Source organism: Lepisma saccharinum, chromosome 13, assembly GCF_977018435.1.
Source record: "Lepisma saccharinum chromosome 13, izLepSacc3.1, whole genome shotgun sequence".
NCBI lineage: Eukaryota > Metazoa > Arthropoda > Insecta > Zygentoma > Lepismatidae > Lepisma > Lepisma saccharinum.
This window is the reverse complement of record NC_139241.1, coordinates 3,168,851-3,186,037: the sequence shown is the minus strand read 5'-3', so window position 1 is coordinate 3,186,037 and position 17,187 is coordinate 3,168,851. Positions and strand designations below refer to the sequence as shown.

The window sequence follows — 17,187 nt, the reverse complement described above, 5'->3', positions numbered from 1 at the left end:
AAGGGTTGCCCGTTACAGATTTGTTCGCAGATCTGCATCTGTCAACTCGATCCAGGATTGCCAGTGGATTGGCAGTGTATAAGTTTTGATGTATTTGTGCATAAAGGACAATAAATAAGACATATTGGAAAAACTTTTCATTTCACAAAGGAAGGTCATCTGTTTACCCTGTTAGCCTGAGAAGTCCAAGTTGGGTAACCTAGCCGAGGCCATTCACAGGCATTAGAGGACCAGCGTAGGTGCATGTCAAAGCTGAAAAAACTTGAAGTGCAGGGAAATCTTAAATCTGGGGAAATTTCATAGCATTTTGCTTTGTTGGAACCTTGAATTAAACCCATGAGGACCAAGGCCTACCTACAGACTGCCGGCCTCACTCCCATCTGCCGATGTGGGAGATCATCCAAACAGTTATGGGGTGACGTGTGGTCACTGCACGTGACACTCATCAAATGTCAACGTCAGGAACCAGGACCTTTATGCTTTGTGATGGCAATCATTGCTGTTCTGCTACTTTTTTATTTCAATGATACATCTGGAGCTGACAATCTGATTTTGGAGGAGTTTGCAACCTGGCTGCTGTTGGCATGGCAACGAGGCTTTCTTGAAGATGCCAAGAACGAACTTAATGGGTGTGTCTAACCACTTATACACGGCATTTACCAGAACATAGTCTTCTCCCTTCCTCCTTAGCCTAGGACCACGTGGCATAGTGAGATAGTTCAGATCTTACTGATATGCTACTGATTAATATTACTATGGAAGTATTCCACTGAGATAGTCAAGTATAAATTAGATGTAGTAGCTGTTCAGGAAGTTAGTTGGCCAGGAGAAGGGAATTGTAAAACTAAAAATTATACTTTTTTCTATGGTGGTACTGAAAATCATAATTTTGGAACAGGCTTTATCATAAATAATAGAATTATCTCAGCTCTTAAAACAGTAGAATTTATTAATGATAGGATATCATATGCAGTTTTACAGGGTAGGTGGTGTAAAATTATTTTAATAAACATACATGCACCAACGGAAGATAAAGATGATAATACTAAAGATGATTTTTATACAGAGTTAGAACAGGTCTTTGATAAATTTTCTCAGTATGATATGAAAATTCTGTTAGGTGACTGTAATGCACAGATTGGCAAAGAAGAGACATTTAAACCCACGATTGGTGAAGAAAGTCTTCATGAATTAAGTAATGATAATGGTATAAGATTGATTACTTTTGCAACCTCAAAGAATTTAATTGTGAAAAGTACCACTTTTAAACATAAAGATATCCATAAATATACCTGGTGTTCTCCAGATGGTAAAACTCATAATCAGATACATCATATTCTCATTGATAAGAGAAGGCATACTAGTATAATTGACGTTCGTACACATAGAGGTGCTGACTGTGCCAGTGACCATTATTTAGTAATTGCTAAATTAAGAGAAAGACTCTCAGTGATAAATCATAAGCAACAAAATCTAAAAGTTCTAAAATTTGATACAGGAAAGTTTACTGATGAAAGAATTAAGAAAGATTACCAAATTAAACTGTCAAATAGATTTGATGTTTTGCAGGATTTAAATGATGATGAAAATATAAATGAAACAGACGTAAATAAGAATTGGGAGCACATACGTAATGCAATAGAATCAGCAGCTAAAGAAAGTATAGGATACCATAAACCGAGAAAAAGTAAGCCATGGTTTGATAATGAATGTCATAATCTAATAGAAATAAGAAATGAGGCTAGACTTAGGTGGTTAAATAACTCTGATGATACAAATCTAAACAATTATAATAGAATAAAGCGAGAAGTTAACCGCACGTTTAGAAGTAAAAAAAGAGATTACTTGAAAAGCAAAATTAACGAAATTGAAACAAACAGCAAAAATAAAAATATCAGAGATTTATATAAAGGTGTACATGAGTTTAGAAAGGGGTGGCAACCTAAAGTAAACTTGATAAAAGATAAAGACGGTGATTTTCTAGCTGACCCAAGCGATATTCTAAATAGATGGAAGAACTACTTTAATGACCTTTTAAATGTCCATGTAGGAGATAAATCAGAAGTGAAGGAAGTACACACAGCAGAACCTTTAGTTCCAGAACCTAACTTGACTGAAGTTAAAGATGCTATTAAAAGGCTAAAGAATAACAAAGCACCTGGCATTGATTTAATACCAGCTGAGTTAATTAAATATGGTGGAAATTCATTAATATGTCAAATTCATAAATTAATTTGTTTAATATGGAATAAAGAAGAAATTCCTCAACAGTGGAAAGAATCCATAATTGTTCCTGTGTTTAAAAAAGGTGATAAAATGAACTGCAATAATTATCGTGGAATTTCTCTACTCTCAACAACATGTAAAATATTATCTAACATTCTTTTAACAAGACTAACCCCATATGCTAATGAAATTATAGGTGATTATCAATGTGGATTTAAACGCAACAGATCAACTACAGATCAAATTTTTCACATCAGACAGACACTTGAAAAAAAAGTGGGAATATAATCAAAATGTCCATCAGCTATTCATTGATTTAAAAAAAGCATATGATTCGGTCAAAAGAGATAAATTATATAATATATTAGTAGAGTTTGGAATACCTAAGAAGCTTGTTAGTATGATAAAAATATGCACCAGTGAAACAGAAAGTAAAATTCGTGTGGGTATTAATATGTCTGACAAATTTACAATTCATGATGGGTTAAAACAAGGAGATGCATTATCTCCATTGCTCTTTAATTTTGCCTTAGAATATGCTGTTAGGAAGGTAAACGAAACTAAAGAAGAACTAAAATTAAATGGTGTGACTCAGTTGTTAGCATATGCAGATGATGTAGACTTACTGGGGGATGATGTGAATACAATTAGGAATAATGCTAAAATATTTTTCAAAACTGCTAAAGAGATAGGTTTGGAAGTTAACAAAGAGAAAACTAAATATATGCTTACAGGCCGAAACCAAGTGTTAGGTAATAATCAAAATCTAATTATTGATAACAAATAGTTTGAACCAGTTTCCAAATTCAAATACTTAGGAGTAATATTAACAAATGAAAATTATATTAAAGAGGAAATAAAAAGTAGGCTTAATTCAGGAAATGCATGTTACTTCTCTCTTCATAAACTTTTGTCTTCTCGTTTAATATCTAATATTTAACTAAAAGTTAAAATATACAAAACCGTAATTTTGCCTGTGGTATTATATGGGTGTGAAACTTGGTCCCTTACATTGAAAGAGGAACATAAATTGAGAGTATTTGAAAATAAGATCCTTAGGAAAATATTTGGACCTAAAAGGGATGAGGAGACAGGTGAGTGGAGAAGGTTACATAATTTAGAACTACATAATTTGTATTCATGTCCAGACATTATTAGAATAATTAAATCAAGAAGACTTAGGTGGGCAGGCCATGTGGCACGAATGGGAGAGGAAAGAGGAGTTTACAGGATTCTTGTTGGGAAACCTGATGGTAAGAGACCAGTAGGAAGGCCAAGACGAAGATGGAGGGACAACGTCGAGATGGACCTAAGGGAAATCGGTAGGGATGGAAAAGAGTATATAGATCTTGCTCAAGATAGGGACAGATGGAAGGCCTGTGTTGCTGCAGCCATGAACCTTCGGGTTTAAGAAGGCTAGAGACTTAGTTAGTATTCCACTGCCAGAGTTTTGGTTTAGAACATGCAAAGAATTGCACTGGAATATTAAAATAACCTCAATTTAATTGCAAAACCTATTTGTTCATGTAATGCTTGTGGCAAAGAAATTAACATTTTGAATTATACATAGTTTCCAGCATAATTAGACTCTGCGAAACTGTTGTGTCACATTTTTACAGACCTTGTGAATAAACTACAAATAAATTGCACATCCTGGAGCTCATTAAATTTAAATGTACTGCCAGGACAGTGTTGGCATTTGAAAGTCCTTCTGCCACAGAAAAGAGATAATCAGTTGCATCACTAATATCAAATATCAACAATTTCTTGAATGCACTGTGCAATCCATGTGTAAGTACAACACCACTACATGCGTAACATAAAAAATTACTATTTTTTAAGCTTACTTTTCCATCAGGTCCTGCCAGGCAGCAACTATTCGGAACTCTCCCCATCCAATCTTCATAAGTATTCACTCCACAGCATTTAAACTGAAAGAAGAAAAAGAACACACACAATAAATATTTTCAATGTTGAAAATACATTCTCATATGCAATGTAGAACAATGTCACCTTTTTTGATCCGATTTACTCTTTTGATTCATTTTTCAGTAAAAATCTGAGCTTTTCTGCAATATTTCCTCTCGCTTTGATAACATTTTGAGTCGTTATTCTTCATTTTTCAACAGCGTAATCATCAATTCTAACTCAAAGACAAGATCAACGTTCAATTTGTATCACGACAAGGTTCATCCTCACTCTGCTGCTTTGACAATGACAAGTCTTCATAAGCTCAAATGGGGTGAATTGCTCGCCTGTTCCATTATACAGCCCTGACTTGGCTCCATCCATTGAAAAAGGCAAAACAGGGCTTAAACTTCTATGACGTACAACTCCTGCATGAGCCAGAATATAACCAAATGCCTTATTTGATAACCATTAGGTACAGAGCCATGAAACTTAGAACATGTTTAGGAGAAATAAAATAATTTTTCCCATTTGTAGAACTTAAGCTCATGCACCTGACAAGAAATAATATGTTATAGACACCATTGCACTTACACTAGTTTGTGTCATATCCCAAGCTCCTCTTAGACTCTCGCTGGACGTGTACATTTTAAGGGACGATTGCATAGCATAGCCAGCTGTCACGTGAACTTGCCTTCGAAATACATAGCCTAAAATTCCTCCAATCACAAGGGTCACAAAAATAATCAGGACAATGATGAAGTACTGAAATAAAAAAAACATATATTTAACAAAATAATTCTCTCCAAAAGTATCCAATAACATAAAAGTCACTCTGTTCTTGTGTGGGTATTTCTCTTACGATTAAGGTACCATTGAACGAGCACATCAGCATTGAAAAGTACCTGTTTGAATTTAATTACCAACACTAGAGTCGTTTTCACGTTCAGAAGACACAATGGGCTCTTATGGGCAATGCTTTTCTTATGGGAAATATGAGCGCGCTGTTGTCAAATTTCTGGATTTACAAATTTAGCTTAAGTAAAATCGGTACCTGCAGTTTTGCAGGAAATTTTGTAGAGAATACGATGGTGAACACAAAAAACTGGTAACTTGCTTACATAATTTTAGATAAATTAAAAACGCAAATTTTCTGTGAAAACACAATTTTTACATTGTTTTCATTCCTAACGTTGAAACATGCCGTAAAATTGAAGCTTTCATTATGAAAAAAATTGACACTGTTTTTTAATTGTCATAGGTGACGGTGGTACTCAGAATTTATCAATACTTTAAAGCATATTTGCATTAAAAAATATTCAAATAAAGTATGTGGAGATTTTTTATATTCGTGCAGTAGAAAATGTCGTCGCTGGCCATTTTTTGTTCTCTAATTCCAAGTAAAAACTTCCAGCGACAAAGTTGTGGAGAAAATAATGAAATTATTTTTTATAACCACTCAAAGGTTCCCAGAAATATTACTTCCATGCATTTGGAATTTCTTTTTAACCCGAACCGCGCGCGAAGTAAGGGGACGTTGTCTGGCCATCTTGAGCTGACTCACCGCAGCATTCCGGCTAATCACTACCAAGTTTTCAAGTTATTTTATTTCCATTCAGTAAAAATATGAACTTCATGATGTTTGTTATAATAGAATTGAAATTACTTAAATTTAATAATTGACAATTATTTCCAATGCTGCTGTTGTGATCAACATTAGTGCTGTCGCAAATACACGTTGTTTTCGTTTACATTACTGTCGACATTAATACTGAAATGAAGATCACCTTTCAGTTTCCAACGTACACATAAATTCATAGACACCATATTAAAGGCTTTCCAACACGTGACAAAATACGGGGCTTCAAGATAGAAATATGACATGCCTTGCTTGAGTCATTCACGTCTTATCAGTTCACGTGGGCCATAACTCATTTGTTTGTTTGGGTTGCAACTTAATCTAACCCATGTGCCAGGTTCCCCTTACTTGAGTGAGAGATCTGCTTTGGTCTGTTTAGACTTTTTCCCTCTCCCGAAAAAGTGTTTTCAGTTGTATGAGCTCTCAGTGATTTTTACTTTTTTAAGTGATTTCTGAAGTGTCATATTCGTGCATTACACTCGCGTGTGTAGTGATCGCAATGGATCATAGTAAAAAGGGTAACTGTAACGTTCACAGTATAATATTAATATTAATAATTACATATAATTATCATTATATATACAAAATACGTAACACCTTCATTGTGAAGGAAGGTCATCATTTCCCGGCGACTTGAGCTAGCGCTGTATTGGCAACACTGTGCGGTTTCTCCATAAGCGCCGTTGTGTCTTCTGAACGTGAAAACGACTCTAGTACAAGGTAACCAAAAAAGTTCTTGCCGTTTTTGATCATTAGAAACAAAAAGGTATGCAGCAAATGTCACGTACCGTTAGTCCTCAAAGTAATCCCCATCAGCATCCAGCACCTTTTGCCAACATGCCTCCAGCTGTGCAATGCCCTGGCGATAAAACTCGGGGGTCTCAGACGCAAAGAAGTCCGCGAGTGCTTGTCGCAAATCTGGCTCATTTGCATAGGATTTCCCACGAAGGTGGTTGTCCAGGGAATGGAAGAGGTGATAATCTGTTGGCTCAAGATCCAGGAAGTACCGTGATGACAAAGTGTCTCCCAGCCAAGTCACTGTTTGGTATCCCTGGCCACCTGCGGTTTGGCATTGTCGTGAAGAAGCAGTATACGCTTGCGATTAGCCAATGCTGGCTCCTTATGCTTCAGTGCCTGTTGCGCACGTTCCAACTGATGCGAGTAGAGGTCGTTGGTTTGGCCGTTTGGTGCACCACTTGACGACTAGTCTACCATACAGAGCATGATGTAAAGGTGGTCTTGGGGTGTGGACACAGGGTCCCGTGCTGACAACCAATGTCTGGCACACTTGGGAGTGTCATACAGGACCCACTTTTCATAACTGGTGAGCACTCGACCGAATATGGGTGTATTGCGGTCCAAAGAGAAACAGGCTGTCACTTGTTGCTTCTTGCCTTCCGACAGTGTATGAGGTATCCTCATGCTCAATTTGAACGTCTTCCCTATGTGGTGCAGTCTGGCAGTTTCATCGAAAACCTGGAAGTGGTTGGCAAGCTCACCACACCCTAGGCTGCTGTCCTCCTGTATGGCCGCGTTCAGGGCCTCGTCATCCAGGACCTGTGGTTGGCCACTGCGGGGTTCATTACAAAGTGACAGATCTCCCGACCTGAACTTCTGGAACCAATACCTATCAGTGTGTTCATTCACAGCATTATCCCCAAAGGCTTGACGTATTCGGAGACTTGATTCTGCTCCTGACAAGCCAACCTTAAAGTCATAAAGCAGACAAACACGAACGAGCTGCTTGAATACTTCCATTTCTCTTCGCCCATGCTGAAGCTATGGCTGCTACAAGTGTGCAATGTGTCTGTATTGGGGAAGACTAATGTCCCCACTCCCACCCGGACCACTTTTCCAGCACCTGACATGCATATTTTCCAATCAGTGATCATTTCTTCCTCGCAATACACCGGGTGATTCATTTGAGATGCTAGAAAAGTAAACCTTTATACACAAGAGGTTAATGTACGTATCTGTGAGCAGCTTGTTGTAATATAAGCAGAAAGAATATAAGTTTGGAATGAGTGGAGGTTTACAGACTTCAGCCACATGGTGGCGCTACTGTGCATGGTAACAAAGGTGGTGATCATGGCACAACAGCCCACACAGTATGTCGTATGGTATGCGAAATTTTCGAGTATTACATGCATGCTACTGCCACCACGCCATGCAGCTGAAGTCAGTAAACCTCCAATCACTCGAAACTTACATCCTACCTGCTTATATTACAACAAACTGCTCACAGATACGCACATTAACCTCTTGTGTATAAATGTTTACTTTTCTGGCATCTCAAACGGATCAGCCGGTGAGATTGTTTTCCGTAAAGCATTGTAAATTACCAGAGAGAGAAGGAAGACTTCTCTTAATTGATTTTGTCTTCAATGCATGCACAAATGTTTTGAGGAAAGGAAGTGCACTCATTTGAGAGACAATTTATGCAATTCTTGCTTTGGTTTAATATGAGATGGATGAATTGATTGTGTAATGTATTTAAATAGTATATGTTGCATCCATATGTACTAAAGAAACTTTGCATACGTATACAATTTAGTGTTGGCATATTGTATAGGTGTGAAACATATATCATGCATGAAAGTTATACATGATAATGTAAAAAAAATATATTTGGTCTAGGAATTAATTCGTGCGCCTGGACAAGAGATGGCGTAACGAGCGTATCGTCCCACAGTTCTGTGTATCCACACATGCGTTGAAAACTCCTGTCAGCGCGCATCGTTCGTAGTATAGGGCAGTTGATTGATGCGTCAACAACAGCATTTTGTAGTCAACTGAACATGGCACAGTTCGTGCCAGATAAAGTGTTTTTGCGGGGTGTTCTGCTTCATTACTTTAACATGCAGAAAGGTGCTACCGAAAGTCATTGTATTTTGGTGGAAGTGTATGGTGACCATGCGCTAGCTGAGCGAACGTGTCAGAAGTGGTTTGCACGGTTTAGAAGTGGTGATTTCGGCCTGGAAGACCAAGAGCGATTTGGACAGCCAAAAAATTTAAAGACGAAGAATTGAGAGCATTGCTCGATCAGGATTCGTGTCAAACGCAGGAAGAACTTGCAGAAGCATTAGGCGTTGATCAAACAACAGTTTTCAAATGCCTCAAAGCCATGAGAATGATTCAAAAGATGTCACATTGGGTTCCACATGAATTGAAAGACAGAGAAGTTGAAAGACGAAAAACCATTTGCGAATTGCTGCTTCAAAGACAGAAAAGAAAGGGGTTTTTGCATCGCATTGTTACTGGCGATGAGAAGTGGATCCATTACAAGAACCCGAAATGAAAAAAGGCCTAGGTGAAGCCAGGTGAACCAGGTCCATCACAACCGAAACGAGATATTCACTGTGCAAAGGTTATGCTGTGGATATGGTGGGATATGAAAGGTGTGGTGTACTATGAGCTGCTGCAACCGGGTGAAACTATTAATGGAGAACGTTATCGACGACAATTAATGCGTTTGAAGCAAGCTCTGGCCAGGAAACGACCAGAATGGGAGAACAGACATGATAAACTTATTTTTCAACATGATAACGCTCGCCCACATGTCGCAAAACCGGTCAAAACCTATTTAGAAAATGTCGGATGGGAAGTTTTACCCCACCCGCCGTATTCACCAGACGTTGCTCCTTCGGATTACTACTTGTTCGATTGCATGAATAACGATTTGATTGGACAGCGGTTCACTTCTTCAGAAGATATCGAAAAATGGGTCTCTGACTGGATCGCTTCAAAGGATGATGACTTCTTTCGCCATGGAATCCGTAACTTGCCTGACAGATGGGCGAGAGTGGTGGCTCGCGATGGACAATATTTTTCTTAAGGTATTTATGTATTTTGTGTTTGAACTACAGTTTCAATGTGTGCGTAACAACCGCACGAATTAATTCCTAGACCAAATATATATATTCGGATTGCATTTATCAAGCATTTTCTGTCTTTCAAAAATTGTTTGTGTGCTTGTTATTAATGTGAAATTGAATGTGTTGAAATATTAAATCAAATAGTTTGTTCGAAAACAAATGCTTTAGCACAGACTTCTACCTCTAATAATGTCTCCGATACTACTACTACTACTGCAGCTCACCGCTCACGAGAAGTTCCCCAAACGAGGGGTGACGGGGAGCGGGTGTGAAAGAAAGGACCGGTCCATTTGCAGATTTTAGGGGTAGCAGAAAGCCTTCTGCTACGGCTTTTTGAAGTGTGTGGGAGTTGATTTGTGTCAATCACGCAGAGCGTGTGTTCGCAGCAACAGTTTGCTGTTTTTCTTTCAGTGGCCAGAACACTTTTGTATTGCTTATCCTGTGCATTATACAGACTGTATTTCAAAGAATATACAGCAACGACTTTAGGGTTACCAGATGACAAGCTTTAAAAAAGAAGGCATTATTAGATTGCAAAAGGTTGTTAACTTTAGACGAAGACACACGTTTTGTGCTTACTGGTGTTTTGGTGGGTTTATAGATCACAAAATAATTTTACACCATTTCCGTATAACTAATAATAGGCCTCATTGTAGGCAAATGTCTGAATATTCTAATATTTATTCACCATGCTCCTAATATTATACGGTTGTGAAGCTTGGTCTCTTACTTTAAAAGAATAACATAAATTGACATTCTGCCTCGGAGTTTTTTTCTTCCAGGCCTAAAGTCAGGAAACCATTTTTGTAAGACATCACTAAAAACACATTTGCATTTTGGCATGGTTCAGATCGCTGATCGACAGAACTTCACTTCTCCACTGCCATGTAACAACTAAGAGTACGGCAGTTAAAAAATACTGTTTATTTCTGAATTCTGTCATGAAACTCAAATCAAAGTAAGCCGTGGCGAATTGCATATTCTTACCTATTGTCAGAAACTTGCTGCTCACCAAGAGGCACGGTAGATGTCACAAATGCTTTGGAATCGAAACCTCAAGCAGAGTGGCGGTGACAACAGAAGAGACGCAAAGATCCAACAATTTTTCTTTGTTGCAAGAAAAGTTTATTTTATTTGCGCTTGCAACTTAGTGTGTTGTATTTCTTTACTTTGAAATGGAAAACAGAAACAATATTAACAATTGTTTACAAATAACATTTTGTTACTAATCTTGAAGTTACGCAGCTGTCTATACCCAAAAAATAGGATATTTCAAAATGTTTCTAAAAACCTGCCCAGAGCATTTTTAGTACCCGAAAAACAGGATTTGTCTGGGTAAAAGAGAACTTCTGGTAACCCTAAACGATTTGCGTCGCTGCACTGGTTACAGACAGCCCACATGTGTTTTTCACTCAGGGTGCACACCCCAACCCTAATAGTGGAGTCCCCTGCTGCTACGTCACTTCATCACCGTCAGGGATCTTCTCCTGAGCAATCAGCTGTACTACTAATAATAATAATATAATAATATCATCATTGTTATTATTATTGATACATTTATCCAGGTACTTGCCTCCCATCCCAACCCCCGACAAAAATTTGTGCTTGCACCTCTGCTGTAGAATCAATGAATCATGCAAATGTGATAAATGCTGTTCTGATTTGATATAGGCATTCCACAAAAAGTGGAATCCATGTACAGGGTGGGTGAGAAATAACACATTGAAAATTTGCTGTAGTTTTTGTAATATTTAAGGAATCTCAATAAAACTTTTTGTACATATACATTATGGAATAAGATTACATATGTGCATACAAATTTCACAAATGATAGCCGATAGGTCTGTATTTTCTGCACGACACCATGAATGGAGAACGCTACCTGACAATGTTGCAAAGATACCTTTCGCCCATCATTTCTCGCTGGGAAACATTAGTGAGCTTGTTTTAATGCAAGACGGTGCACCACCACACTTTCTACTTACCCTACGGGCCTGGTTGGACAACAAGTTTCCACGACGTTAGCTTGGATGACGAGGACCTCACGAATGGACTGCCAGAAGTACAGACCTCATGCCCTGCGACTTTTTCCTGTGGGACTGGGCAAAGGAAAAAGTGTACAACAATTGGAGGCATAGATTCGGGATGTTATCACAAATGTCCCAAAGGAATTGCTACAGAAGACCGCAGATTCCATCCCCGTTCATTGGAGGAAGATAGTGGATGCTGCCGGTGATTACACTGAATTCTGTTTGGCACATATGTAATCCTATTCCATGATGTATGTGTACAGAAAATTTCATTGGGATTGCTTAAATATTACAAAAACTACAGCAAATTGTCAATGCCTAGTTATTTCTCACCCACCCTGTACATAATAAAATGAATCAATCTGATCATTATTGTTTTTTAATTGCATTAAGGTTTAAATGTTTGTGAAAGTGTATAATTTGCATATTTCACCATCAAAAATTAGCATCTCTAACCTGTATGGTTCACAGACAAATGCAACCAAACTTTGTTACATTTTTAAAGCGTCACACACAACACTTTTTCATGCTTCAGGCTATGTCATCACACTCAAGTTTTTTCATTTGTTAGCAGCCAGCACAAAGAACTTCATAATTATGCAAAATCAGTTATTTATGAATATTTTAATCTAATATCGTATCACACACGTAATGCTGGAATGGCCCTGTAAGGTTTGAATTTTGTTTTAAGTCCATATTAGGTTAATTGGGACTGGACCTACAGTTTAAAGTGGGATCCAAACCACTGCATGCCTCCACCAGGTAGCAAACTCATGACCCCTTGATTACAAGGTGATGATCTTGAATAGTTCATTAATCTTCTCAATTAATGTCTGTAACCAGGTGATTGGTTTGAAAGAGAAACTGAAGCACGTTTAGATATTTACTTTTCAAATGTATATGGATTGTATGGTTATATTGGAAGAGAATAAGTAAAAAAAAAAAAAAATGACAGAATTTTCCAGTAAGTTGCAGACTAAACATGGAAATATCACATCTGCAAGATCGTACGGATTTGCCAATATTTCCACATTAGTTCTCACAAGAAGCTATGACCAAAAGAGGAGACCAGCTACAGAGCTCAAATATTTTTTTAAAAAATATAGCTCCAATGTTCTACTGCTTCCCTGCACAAAAAAAAGATCCCCAACTTTGGCTTTTGTTTAAACTTCCCAAGACCTTTGGCCCTAGATTTCAACCCTTTACACTAGAGATGGTAAAATTAGATACAGAACATGAAATGTACTGAAAACAATATATTTATCCTCGCTTTCTACGAGGGTCATTCGAGGAAAGAGATTGTTTTTTTTGTTTTGTTTTTTGTACAAGCCCGATAAATGAAATGAAACACTAGCAATGTGTTCTTTCGTCTACATTTACACACAATGCAATGTTCATGCATGCAGGCTACCGTGGCACGTGATTAGCATGAGTCATGCAGTGACAAACGTGCCCTGGCCATAAGGAGTAGCGAGTCATGGCGGAACAACGTGTTTTGGCGGTGTGGAGTACTGCTCACAGAGTTTTTGAAGAAAGGGTAAACAGTCAATGCTGCACGTTATTGCCAAACACTGGAGAAAGTGAAAAAAGCAATTCGCCGCAAACGTCCTGGACTCCTTTCTTCTGGTGTCATTCTTTTGGATGACAATGCTCGTCCCCATTCGGCAGCACTAACACAGGCTTGGCCCTGAGTGACTCGTTTTCTGCACTGGAGTCCCAGCTGCAGGGTCAACGTTTTCACACTGATTTGGAGGTTCAGACAGCCGTGAAAAGTGTTCTTTGTTCCCTGGAGCCTGAATTTTTTGCAGATGGCTTTCAAGAACTTGTGCAACGATGGGACAAATGCCTGTGCCGCCTTGGAAATTATGTTGAAAAGTGAGAAAGGACCATGCTACTTGGTGCAACTTGATTTTTTGTCTGTAACTTAAGAAATACATTTCTTGCAACATAGGGAAACTTTTTCCTTGAACGACCCTCGTATCATTTTTATTAACAGGTTTATCAAAAATATTACAACTGTCTGCCAAGGTCAAAAATACTGGAAACCATGAAATTAAAATGGCCACCATTTTAAAAGAAATTCAAATAAGAAAAAAGTAATGTGTGTTTTAAAGTACTCTTGCACATGGGTAAAGAAAAAATAATGAGGCAACTAATTGTTGTTGTTGTTATTGACCATTTGGAATGAGTTGATTTGTTAGCTCATATCTTGCGCGTGTGTGAATTACTCACTTAGTAGAAATATTCTATTATATCTATACTAAACTTCTTCATAAGAGCAAAAAGGTTGTGTAATCATTTAGGTGAATTGAAAAAAGATGAAAAATGGACCATGGGGGTAGGCAAAAGGAACGGATGTAAGGAGAACGAAATGAGGAGGATGCAAAGGGGAGCTCGCAAAATTTGCAAGAGAGAGGAAAGGGAAATAGTGGAGGATGCAAGGGAAGAGAAAATGAAGTATAGATATATGGGGGTACCCTATTTCAAAGGGGTTTCCGAAAGGATTGAAAAAGTGGTAAAGGAATATGGTATTAAATGTGGGATGAGGGACCAGCGGACAACGGAAAAGCATTTTACAGAGTACAAAAAGGATAGAAAGGCAGGGGAAATTGGGGTGTATAGAATTAGTTGTGAATGCAATAAGGAATACACTGGACAAACAGGAGAAGTATGGAGATAAGATGGAGGGAACATGATAAGGACATTAGGGAGGGAGTTCCAAGAACAGGTTTGTCAGAACACATTATTGAAGAGCAACATAATATTAAGAAAAAGGAGGTAGTTAGGAATGAAAGCAAACAAATAAACAGAAACGTATATGAGGCTGCGAATATATGCAAAGATAGGAACAATATATTAAATAGAGATGATGGAAACGTGGATGAAATGTGGATTAGGATGTTCAAAAGGTGGGAAGTAAGTGAATATAAGAAACTAGGTTTTCATGTCACACCGGGCGTAATCTCTATGGTTTAGGAGAATCATGATTTCGAGTATGAAATGACGTAATGCGGGGGGAGGGGAGACTGGTGAGCATAGTTTGGAATCGGGAAACTTCCTGCATTCGGCAAGAAGGCAAACCAGATACCTCGCAGGCGAGCGTGGAGTCGCATGTGTGTGTTTTTTAATGTTTCAAGTTTTAAAGTTTTTTTATCTTTGACTTTTTACACTTTTGGAGCTTTACTAAGAATTGAATGTGGGCATGGGAGTTTTACCAGGAATGGGCAAGTTGTTAGGAAACCCTTTTTTACCATAGTAACACCTATCAACGTACTCCTTGTTTCACTTCTATTTGAAGTTGCTATGAAGCAATTTCGTAGCCAATTAGATAACCTGAGCAAGGGAGCAGTTGACTCCCGAAACGTAGTTTGGCATACTGTACATACTCACAAACCGTAAGTAAGCTATATTTTGGTATTTTTAAATATTTTTGATTTGTTAGGAATCAACTAGAGTAGACTCGCGATTAACCGAGTCCCGATTAACTGAGGCTCCGGGTTAACCGAGGGAGTGGTTGGAAAACATCGTGCTTCATAATGCACCCCCCTGTTTGTTTATGGAGTCAAGTCACCATCTGCACTGCACGTGTTCGTTACATTGTCGGTGTATCCGATTGTTACGGTGGAGTTAAGTCTGTGTAAACCTATTCTAAGCGGAAAAAGAAATCTTCTATATTTATGTTGTACTAGTAATAAATAATTACTGTACAGTTTTAAGTGTTGTTTCGTCATTTATGACCTATTAGCACATTATCTCCGTATTATCCGTGGTAATCTCGGTCCCAATTAGCTCGGATAATCGCGAGTCTACTGTAAATGGAAAATAAAAAAAAAGGGTAATAAATGGAGCTCACCAAAAGCAGCATGCACTTGATTTCCTTGACAGCGCCAGCGCACCCCAAGAACGAAATAACAATGATAACGGAACCAGTTCCCACCAGGATGTAGATAGCTCCCATGTACATGTTGGTCCCAAGGATGTCCTCGATGAAAGCTTTGTCCAGCATTGTCCAGGCCCCAATACCAACAATCGCAAAGCCACCCAACTGAAACAAATAAAGCTCAATTTAATATCTGAAACAGAAAACTTACCAACTTCATTTCTGAAAAAACACTAAGTTGCTGACCAAGGCAGTTTATTAAGATAAAAACACTTAACAGGTAACGTTTCAACCCTGTATCAGGGTCTTCCTGAGACGAAGAACTAAACTAAAATGATGAAATATACTACACACATATCAGGGTCACTAGCCACACAAAAACAAATCAATTTGACAGTCCTTATCTTGGAAGATTTTCCCAAAGGAATTAAACATATCACCTCTTGACAGTTGACTAATGGGTCTACAACATTGACAGGTTCATCGGCTGACACAGAGAATAACCCTGGTTATGAAACAGTGGAAATATTTATACATTCTTTAACTGAATGTATCATCTTTAAATCAAGAGAAATTATTATTAAAAGTAAAGCTGCTGGTAGTGCCACAAGTTACCATGGTTAAATATTTTAAGCGAGGCCAGATTTGTACAAATAGGTTGATATGAAATAGGTAAGAAATGGTGTGTGTACATGTTGTATAGGTATAATAAACACACACGTTGTATACTTACCAAAATAACAAAATTCGATACGAACATACTGTACTTTACAAATTTGCAACAGGTATCCATTCTCTTGCCATTAGCCATGGTTCTCTGCACAGAAATCCTGTCAAAAAGGAAAATAAAACTAGATTAGCATTCAATGTGTTACATACATGTGTGTGTAGTAATACATACAGTTGACCCTGAATTATACATCTGTCAAGGTGAAGAGGAAATAATACATATAACTGAGAATTACTTACAAATCAGATTTAGACACCATGGCATATCAGTGTTAAAATAATGTAATTGTATCTCATTTGAGGAAAAAGATACAGTATAATACAAGTTAATTCTGTCATAAAGTGGTAAATTAACGGTGTGATTCTTAAATGCATTACCTTTGCCACTTTATAACTTTAATTTGGATTAGAATCCACTTCCTGTACACATTTTTCCTTCTGGTCAAGCATGTACCATTTCCTCTTTCTGTTCTCCATGGCCAACAAGTAGCAACTGAAAATATTCACTGAAGGAACCGCTGTTCTGTTCTTATTACAGAACACTGCAAATGTCACCTATTGGGCTTTTTTTTAACATGTGTACTTTCGTATTGCGATTATGCTCAAAATAAACTACGTCTCATATGCTGAACAACTCGAGATTCCATGCCACGCACTGCCTCTCCTTGCCTTCTCTGTGACACTGCCGTGCCGCACTCGTCTTTCTCGCAACTCAAGACTGTCCACCACCATGCCTGCCTATCCTCTTTCGCTTTTATGTTTGTGTTTTTGTAACGACAAGAGTGTATACTTCTGTGACATTGTTCTTGGTTACGTACAAATCAACTGTATTTTATGAAAATCAGTATCCATAACACTGAATTACGTACAAATAAGGTCTAATTAACACATTTTTAAATT

General features: G+C 37.9%; 2 protein-coding genes across 2 annotated transcripts in view; one reads left to right on the top strand and one right to left on the bottom strand.

The window, feature by feature from the left end:
* Positions 1–17,187, top strand: part of PolD1 (DNA polymerase delta 1, catalytic subunit) — a 362,058-nt gene that overhangs the window by 229,525 nt on the left and 115,346 nt on the right. The gene's annotated exons all lie outside the window — the stretch shown is intronic.
* Positions 1–17,187, bottom strand: part of LOC145997145 (CD151 antigen-like) — a 29,883-nt gene that overhangs the window by 8,305 nt on the left and 4,391 nt on the right. Inside the window, exons 2-5 of the mRNA XM_083133792.1 lie at positions 16,292–16,388; positions 15,532–15,723; positions 4,729–4,899; positions 4,074–4,157 (exon numbers count right to left, since the gene is read on the bottom strand). Coding sequence (XP_082989918.1) covers positions 4,074–4,157; positions 4,729–4,899; positions 15,532–15,723; positions 16,292–16,369 — 525 coding nt within the window. The 5' untranslated portion in view covers positions 16,370–16,388. The remainder of the gene's footprint in view (positions 1–4,073; positions 4,158–4,728; positions 4,900–15,531; positions 15,724–16,291; positions 16,389–17,187) is intronic.